Here is a 9436-nt window from a genome sequence, read left to right as displayed (position 1 = left end):
ATTCAAATCTAGTATCACGTCACTCAAAATTTCTAGCAGCTATTAGTGATCATATGTACCCGGTGATCATGGGAAGGTATTTCATTGATTTATTGCAATGTTAAAATAATTGATGCATCTTGTTTACAGAATATATGATTTATGCTTCTGTGATTAAATGCCACTGTTTGAATATGAGAAAGACCCAAACAAATCAAATTAAGAAAACATCCCATAAGCGTACAAGATATATTATGCAAAAATCAAGATCCTAGGTTTTTGTGATCAGATTATAGAACTCCATTTAGTTATTTTAACTCAAAAAAATTCAGGACTAGCTGCATCAGTGTCCTTCCTCAATTTGCCTGTGAGCATCTGAAGACATTGTTATGCATTTCCTGCTGTTACAAAAGCAGTGGAGTTTTAGAATGTCTGCATTACCTGTCAGCATGTTGCCAAAGGTGGATTTGCAAGAGAAATGTTATAGCAATAGATTCCTATAATATATAATTTATAGATTCCTATAAATTTCACATTACAATGCTGACACCTAAAGGTGATTAAAAAAAAAACTAAACAGAAAATGTAACTTTGCATGGTGCACTCGCTTGCTCCAATTATGTTTTTGGCAGACACATGAGGACTATTGAAATTCTGAGGAAGGAAAGAGAAAAAAGGCTGCAGAGATATCAGCGAAGCCGAAGTCTAAGTCCTCAGAAGCATCTGAGTTTGTTGCAGACACTGGATGGAAGTCAGAGAGATTTAGATCTCCCCAGCAGGCGCCGAGAATATCTGCAGCAACTGAGAAGAGATGTGGTGGAAAATACCAGGTATGGCATTCAAAACCTTATTTAGCCTGATGACCACTGCCAGGGTTCACAGCAGTGCACATTAATGGGTGTTGCTGACACCTGAGACTTCTGTGGCAAAAGACTTCTTCCCAAAGCAGAAGTGTGAAACATCCATTAAAAACTTCAGTCTAGTTCATTTCAGTCCATAACAGGTGTTAATTTTTTTTTAAAGTGTGTGATGTATGGGGACAGCCAAGTCTTCAATCTTGACTCATTATAGACAAATCTGTCTTTAGATTATAGGCAAATCTTCCTTTACTATCTTAAAAGTCACATGAAATTGTTAAGTTTCACGTTAAAAATAGAAAAAGGTTTTGTAACCCTTCACCCTTCAAATTAATTTAGAATTTGAGTTTCTTGTACCCCACTGTATGCCCTAAATGACTTTTGCTCCTTTTGTAGTAGGTCAGGAGACAGTTATTTTCCCAACACAATTAGTTTGCATGTGTTGTGCCAAAGCAGTAACCTTAGATCATATGGAGAAACCAGATCATACAGAGAAACCAGTGCAATCTCAGTGGTAAACTGGACGTGAACTCTGAATAGTTTTTCAAGGTTCATGTCCATGCAGCCATTAGTGAGCAATGAGAAACTCTTTAGAAGCTTACATGGTGGCTTTTAATTGCTTTTCTGCCAAATTTTCTTGGTTTTTTTGTTGAAAGATTATTTTCTTACAGCACTTTGTCAAGTGACTTGATTTCAAGTAATCTGTGTGTCTGATTTCCCCCACCACCACCCTTACCTGTCCTTACAGAGCTCGAGAATCAAAAAGAAGAAGCATTCAGCATCCTTCAGACATTGAAGTGTTGCTCAGAGACTACCAGAAGGCACGAGAGGAAACCAAAAATGAAATTGCACGAGCTAGGGACAAACTTCGGGAGAGAGCTGAGCAAGAGAAGAGGCGCATACGGGAGCAAATATTTTCTCAGTTACAGAAGGTGAGCACTGCAGAGGAAATAATTCTGCATTATTCACATCAATGCAAGCTTTTAAAGAAACTTTTAAACCATTCAGTAATTCTACTGTTTGATCTATAACAGTGTAGAAAAAAACAAACAAAAAAACCCCAAGGAATTAAATGGAAATTCGTGCTTAAAAAGAATTCAGTAATAATGAGCTGTATTCTCTTCATGTTTCTGAACCCCATCTTCCTGAAGCCACATTTTATGTACAAGAAACTCCTAAAGTTTTCCCATTTGGATCAAGCTTTCACAGCCATCCCATGGGGCATATGCCCAGTCAATAGAAGAGTTTTGCTGAGGTAAAATGAGTTTATTTCAATATGTGCTCAGGCACAAAGGCCTTTTTTATTCTTTTTTTGTTTGTTTGTTTTGGGTTTTTTTGGTTTTTTTTGTTTTTTAAGGCTTATCTTTTTTTTTATCTTTTGGTTTTTCCTTGTGCACTGTGTGAGTGCATAACATTTTCTGGAGGATGCAAGGAGGTGACCTCGTTAGGATGGCTGTTCTGCCTAGTTTCTGACTATACTTTTATGCCATAAACTTCTCATTGACAAACAACCTGACAACGCAGCTTCATCCTCTCCTCACATCATATGTGGTGTGAAATGTGGTGAATGCTCATTTCATTGCTCTGCAGCCTTTATAGCACCTCAAATTCAGACATCTCCTCTGGATGTCTGGATCTTATATCTGCTGCTGTGTTTTTCTTGTGAAAAATACTTCATGCTAGTTTTAAAACCAAACTTAAAACTGTTATTGGAAGTATAAACAACCTTTAAGTTCTCAGTATTTTCTGAATTTGTAATTTTAATCTCCATCTTTTTTGTGCTGACATTGAGTAGTTGTATTGGTTAAAGTAAAATCTTCAGGCTTTAGAACAATGTTTGACCAGAAAGTCAAGGCAGAGAAACAGGCAAAGAGTGAGACAGAAATGAAATCTCTTTTCTTAAAACTTTTTTTTTTCCCTTAAAAACATTTTTTTTGATAGCCTGGACTCTCATATGTGAAGAGCAACAAGCAGCTGCATTTTCCCAGGCTGCTGGGTGTCAGAGGTTGATTTGCTCTCTGGCTGATGTAATTTTAGTCTTTCAAACAAGCTGCTTATTAAATGCTTTCTGTAAGGCCAGCACTCCTTGAAAGAAACTGGATTTGAGATTATTCCACTTTCGTCTTTCTTTTGGTGCTGTGCAAGTTAAGTTTTGGGTTTTTTTGTTTGTAATTCTGTGATGTCTACTGTAGGAGGAAGCAAGGCTGAAGACTCTTGCAAGTACAAGCACTTTATGTACAGACTCCAGCCTCAGCCTCTCCTCTGGCCCCACATCAGGTTACAACAGCAGCAACACTGCTGCTTACACTGCAAGTAACCTCAGCAGCCAGGAAGGACAGGTGAGAAACAACTGGCCTGGGAGCCTGACATCTCCTGATGCTTCAGTAAAACCAGAGAGATAATGTATGAACACAAACCTTTGTTTGAGCTGGTTTTGTATTCTGTCACATCTATAAGCAGGACAGGTTTGTGTCACTTGTACAGAGGGGTAGTGGAAGCATTACCATGGCAGAAGACAGTGAGATACTTCTTACTTTTCTGGATTTTTTTTTTAAATTCATAGATAAAAACCAGACATTGTTACTATTGTCAGTAATGACACTATCCATCAAATGTTCCAGAAACAAACTTTTTGTTGATAAATCATATTCTGATGTTCTCAGGATGCCTCCCTCAGTGATGCATACATTCATGTAAGAGTCTGGGTGGCAACATGAACATTCCTGAAGTTACTTTTTGGAGTATGCATGTGTTTTGCTAAATCTCCTGAATCAAGGTATCATTTCACAACCAGGGGAAAGGCAAAGGAGTTACCTTATGATAATGAGAAATTTACAGCCTTGCAAGACAGATTTGCTATGAATATTCCACTTACTATGCTACATAATTGGCTTTTCCCTGTTCATCCCTCAAGCCCCCAGTTATGCTCTTTCTTAAATCAGATTTCCTCTGGAAATGCTCTGCTTTCAAGAAATACACGAGGTCGTTCAGCTCTTAGAAACAGTCAGCTTTATGTGTTAGAGCAACTACAGAAAGATAAAACATTGGGTAAGTAAAATATACAATGCTTCTGCTTGAGTTGTATCCCAAAGCCTACTGAGATTTGTCATTTATGCAAATCAAACTCTTAATTTGATTCTGGGTGTTGTGAGGATTTCCCTACCCATTACCTGACTTTGGAAAAATAGTCAGCCAATAGCCAGAACTTGCTTAAAATTCCTTGCAAAAGTAAATGGCCATTTGGTCCCTCTGAATTTACTCTTTTGATGTGGGAATATCAGTGCTGGATTATGCTTCGAATGAACCAACAAGGCTGGGGCAGGGGGAACCTAAACTGCAATGAGTATAGAATTGTATGTGAAAGTTTTGGTTTTACCCCAAGACCCATGTCACCTATTCTGTAGGGGGTTTTATTATCTTATACTGGTAATCACCATGAATCTTAAGTAATGCAAAATGTAACTGCAGTGCAACTACCAATACACAGTGTGTCTAGACAAGGGATGTTATCAATCCTTCATCAGGATCAAGTGGGTTGGGTCCTCCAATGAAGGGTTTAAGTCCCTGCACCTACAGGATAGTGGCAGTTTTCCTTTTTTACTTTTAATTCCCCTAAGGCTTTTTTTGTTTCCTGCAGAAGCCAGCAGAATTCAGCCATCCCCTTCTTCCAGTAGCATCAGCTGTAGGTCCACTCATGGATTAACTATTTCAGTCAGCTCCTCTTCAACAAAAGGATACCAAGATTTATCCAAGCATATCTTGGCTAACGCTACCACTGAGGTAACTAAATAAGCAGAGTTTTCTTATTCCTATCCCTCCTGCTGGAAACTGTAGCAAAAACAGGTGGGACAAGATTTGGTGTTCTACACTGCCCAGAATTTTTCAGTTACAATTTTATTATTATTATTATTATTTTATTTTATTATTACTTTACTGAGCAATTTTATAAGGTGGGGGAAAGTGAGCCAGGCTGCAGTGGAGTTCAGAAGAGAGGCTGTTGGATGTTAGCTGAAATGTTTGAGTGAAGGTGGTGCCTAAGCATGTCCAAGAATTCCTACTCTGCGGGTTTTATCCACCTGTGTGTGGCAAGCTGGGACTCTGTAGACAGAAGGAAAGCATTATTCCTGGTTTAGATCAGGTAGAATCACCATCATTAGGAGACACATGATCTCTCCATCTTCCATTTCTTCACAATAGCTTAGGCTAATAGATAAGCTTAGGCTTATATATACACATCCATCTATCTATATCTATCTATCTACCTACCTACCTACCTACCTACCTACCTATCTACCTATCCATCTATCTATCCATCTATCTATCTATCTATCTATCTATCTATCTATCTATCTACCTATCTATCTACCTATTCATCTATCCATCTATCTATCTATCTATCTATCTATCTATCTATCTATCTACCCATCTATCTATCTATGTATCTATCTATCTATCTATCTATCTATCTATCTATCTATCTATCTACCTATCTACCTACCTATCTACCTACCTATCTACCTACCTATCTACCTACCTATCTACCTACCTACCTATCTATCTACCTATCCATCTATCTATCTATCTATCTATCTATCTATCTATCTATCTATCTATCTATCTATCTATCTATCTACCTACCTACCTACCTACCTATCCATCTATCTATCTATCTATCTATCTATCTATCTATCTATCTATCTATCTATCTATCTACCTACCTACCTACCTATCTACCTACCTATCTATCTACCTATCCATCTATCTATCTACCTATCCATCTATCTATCTATCTATCTATCTATCTATCTATCTATCTATCTATCTACCTATCTATCTATCCATCCATCCATCTATCCATCCATCCATCCATCCTCCTACACAGCAGGGAGCATGGTAAGCAAGTCACTCTGGCTGTTAGTACTCTCTAAGGATTACTAGCACTGTAAAACTATTTGTGGCAAAAACAACTAAAGTAGTTTGAGTAGAAGCTACTGCAGCAGCATGCAAAAGCTCAACACAATTTATAGTTCCTACAGCTTTCTCTTACCTGCCCATTTCTCATTGTTTTCCAAGGTAATGGCAGCATGCTCTAATAACCTGAGGAATCTCTACACGTGCCAAGCAGCAGCTGGTTGGAAGTAAGTTTATGCCAGGTCTTTATAATGGAAGAGCTGTCGATGCATTTGCCCCTCTTTTGTGCACATACCTTTTGTCTTGGACAGGTATCAATGTACAGAAAAGGAAGTGCTGGTTTACTACAAAGTCTTCCCTTCAGCAACAAGGCACGGGTTTCTGGGTGCAGGAGTGATAGAAAGGCCTCTGCTCTCTGTCTGGGGATTAGTGAGAGATCCTGGCAAAAGGCATCTGTATGACAGAACCATCAACACAGCTCGAGTACACAAGAAGGTCACCAGCCACATTCAGCTGGGTGAGTATCAACACAAAGGACTGGCCACCATTACCATGCTGTACCTCCTTAGCTCAGGCTAGAGGCATCTCATTTAATTTCTTCAGGTTTGAAGAAATCATTTCATTATTTCATACAAGAACTTCAGTTTTGCAAGACTTTGCAAAGTAGGGATAAAATTAAACATGTCTTGCTGCAGAGATTCAGCTGAAGACATCTGAAAGTCAAAGTAAACCTTAAGTGGCTTGAAAAAAAACCATCTTAATGACATGTCAGCTTGGGCAATAGGAAATAAAACTAAAATATGCACGTGCATGGGGGAAAGTTGTGATGAGTTAAGGCTGTCAAAGTTTAATTTTTTGTTTTGGGGTTTGTTTTTTTCCACAGTATATTTAGTGACTGACAGCTCCCTGTGTTACCTTAAGCAGCCCCGGGATTTCTGCTGCATTACTGTAGAAGCTGAAGAGGTAAAGTGAATGTTCTGTCTATAGCATGGAGGAAGAGTTGTTCTAAACTCAAGGTTCAAGGACAAAGCAGGAAGGAATGTCCATGCCTGTATTTCCAGAATTGACAGTGTAACAGGAAGAAAACCCAGGCTGATGTGAGACAAGTCAGTTATGTATAAATGTGAATGACATTATATGTGAATGACAAACATCAGCAAAGCTCCTTTAGGCAGTAAGAGCCATGTTACAGAATTACTGACCCCTAGGCCCAGCCTTATTCAACATCTTCATCACTGACCTGGATGAGGGAACTGAATGCATCCTCAGAAAGTTTGCTGGTGATAGGAAACTGGGAGGGGCAGTGGACATAAACTGGAACACAGCAGGTTCCACCTCAGTGTAGGGAAAAACTTCTTTGCTATAAGGTGACAGAGCACTGGAACAGGCTGCCCAGAGAGGTGATGGAGGCTCCTCCTCTAGAGACTTTGCAGAGCTGTCTGGATGTGTTTCTGTGTTACCTACCCCAGGTGATCCTGATTTGGCAGGAGGGTTGGGCTTGATGATCTCCAGAGGTCCCTTCCACCCCCTAACATTCTATGATTCTATATTCTGGTTATAAACATGTGGGATTATGGCAAAAAATTATTTAATAAAGTAACAAAATATTATTTCTTACTAAAATGGTTAAGTGAGCATTGGGAAAGATATGCCTCACCATAAAGAAGAGAAAACTGTATGTATGTACATTGATTTATTTTTTTTCATATTTTCTTCTTTACACTTTCTCACATGCAGGAGAACTTGTCTGTCTTGGCTATTCAGTCTGTTTATGACACATCCATGCCTCACCCTTGTAAAGAAGTGGTGAGAGGGGAGATTTTACCAAGTGCTTGGATACTGGAACCTGATGTAGTGAATGGAAGAGATATCACCAGAGTAATTTACATGGCACAGGTAAGATTTCCTCTGTGTCCAAGAGTGAATGCAGAAAGCCATTATGTGTCAGAATACTTAAGAGCTGGTAAGTAACAGAGAATGTACTCCTTATGCTCCATGAAATTTATGAAGTGATCAAAAACGTCACCTCCATGCTGTTTTCTGGCATCTGTACAATAATGCAGAGAGCACAAGCACATGATCCCAGGTTTTTACAGCATCTAAAGCTGCTCTCTTGGACATTAAGCCCCTGTACTCAGCCCTGGTGAGGCCACACCTCGAGTCCTGTGTCCAGTTCTGGGCCCCCCAGTTCAGGAAGGATATCGAGGTCCTGGAGCAGGTCCAAAGGAGGGCAACCAGGCTGGTGAAGGGACTCGAGCACAGACCCTATGAGGAGAGGCTGAGGGAGCTGGGGGTGTTTAGCCTGGAGAAGAGGAGGCTCAGGGGAGACCTCATCACTCTCTACAACTCCCTGAAAGGAGGTTGGAGCCAGGTGGGGGTTGGGCTCTTTTCCCAGGCAACTCTCAGCAAGACAAGAGGGCAGGGTCTCAAGTTGTGCCAGGGGAGGTTTAGGTTGGAGATTAGAAAGAATTTCTTTACGGAGAGAGTGATCAAGCATTGGAATGGGCTGCCCAGGGAAGTAGTGGATTCTCCGTGTCTGGAGATATTTCAAAAGAGCCTGGATGTGGCACTCAGTGCCATGGGCTGGGAACTGCAGCGGGAGTGGATCAAGGGTTGGACTTAATGATCTCTGAGGTCCCTTCCAACCCAGCCAATGCTATGATTCTATGATTCTGTAAAGGTTTATTAGCAATTTTAGTGTATGTTACATTCTCCCATGGTGAGCCAGTGTGGAGGGTCTTGTTTGCACTTTCATCTTGCTGTGGACAGAGGAAGTCCTCCTCAGGTTATGCTGTTCTCAAAATGCATAGAATACTTACTGCTAACTTTCTGTAACTGAAGTCATTAATCCTTCACACTTGATATATACAAAAGAGAATTCAAGATTAATATTCAGTTAAGAATAAGAAAATCCTTCCATCTGTTTATTATGCTCTCATCTGATAAGTAGGCTCTAGTACCTGGATGTGCGTTTTCAGTAATGCTGTAACTGTTTCAAACCAGTTATATTTAATCTAAACTCCAACACAAAAGCAGTGTGGGTCATACCTGCTGTAAGTAACATTAAATACACCAAGCTTTGAAAGTCTATGGAATATAGGGAAGGTAAACCACACAGCAATAGCTGTAAACTACTTTTGTGCTCAGTGTTATTTGCAACATCAGTGCTGTTCCAGGCTCAAGAAGTGTTTTGTTCAGATATGGGCACAAACCCTAATGTGGGGCCTTCTGTCTGGTTCCTGCAGGTGGATCTTGGTGCCCCAGCTATCCCTGCAAGGCTCCTGAATTCCATTGCTAAGCGACAGCCTCTGGTGATTGCTCAACTGGCACATTTCCTTGCTAGTTAGTGTTTGGTACAAAACTGGACACTTAACAGCAGCTGGAAGTTCACAAAAAAGACAAAAATATCTGCAAGGGTGATGTTAAAATGCTGGCTCACAATCAAGCCTCCCATGAGGAGCCTAACTGGCTTGTGTTGGACTACACAGAAGTGTAGTTAGAAAACTGGGTCACTTCTTTTGGCCAACCCTGCTCTGAAGAAACCCAGCAAGTTTCATCAGGAACCTGTCCTCCTGGAGACAGCTGTGGAAAGCCTCTACCTATGGAAGGTGTGGTGTCTCTAAAGAGCAGAGGAAGACACTTTGCTTTATGACAGCCAGCATCTTGCATGCAGAAGTTTGTTGTTGCAC

The 9436-nt window shown here is 40.1% G+C and overlaps 1 protein-coding gene across 1 annotated transcript in view; it reads left to right on the top strand.

The window, feature by feature from the left end:
• STARD9 (StAR related lipid transfer domain containing 9) overlaps positions 1–9122 on the top strand; it is a 109637-nt gene extending 100515 nt beyond the window's left edge. Inside the window, exons 25-34 of the mRNA XM_030452562.1 lie at positions 612–809; positions 1585–1768; positions 3029–3175; positions 3779–3884; positions 4474–4616; positions 5910–5974; positions 6059–6264; positions 6631–6710; positions 7485–7643; positions 8993–9122. Of these exons, the coding sequence (XP_030308422.1) occupies positions 612–809; positions 1585–1768; positions 3029–3175; positions 3779–3884; positions 4474–4616; positions 5910–5974; positions 6059–6264; positions 6631–6710; positions 7485–7643; positions 8993–9094 (1390 nt within the window). The 3' untranslated portion in view covers positions 9095–9122. The remainder of the gene's footprint in view (positions 1–611; positions 810–1584; positions 1769–3028; positions 3176–3778; positions 3885–4473; positions 4617–5909; positions 5975–6058; positions 6265–6630; positions 6711–7484; positions 7644–8992) is intronic.
• The last annotated feature ends 314 nt before the right edge of the window (positions 9123–9436 follow it).

The sequence above is a fragment of the Calypte anna genome, chromosome 5A (assembly GCF_003957555.1).
Source record: "Calypte anna isolate BGI_N300 chromosome 5A, bCalAnn1_v1.p, whole genome shotgun sequence".
NCBI classification, from domain to species: domain Eukaryota; kingdom Metazoa; phylum Chordata; class Aves; order Apodiformes; family Trochilidae; genus Calypte; species Calypte anna.
Note: the sequence above shows the minus strand (reverse complement) of the source record. Positions and strands in the feature narration are given on the sequence as shown.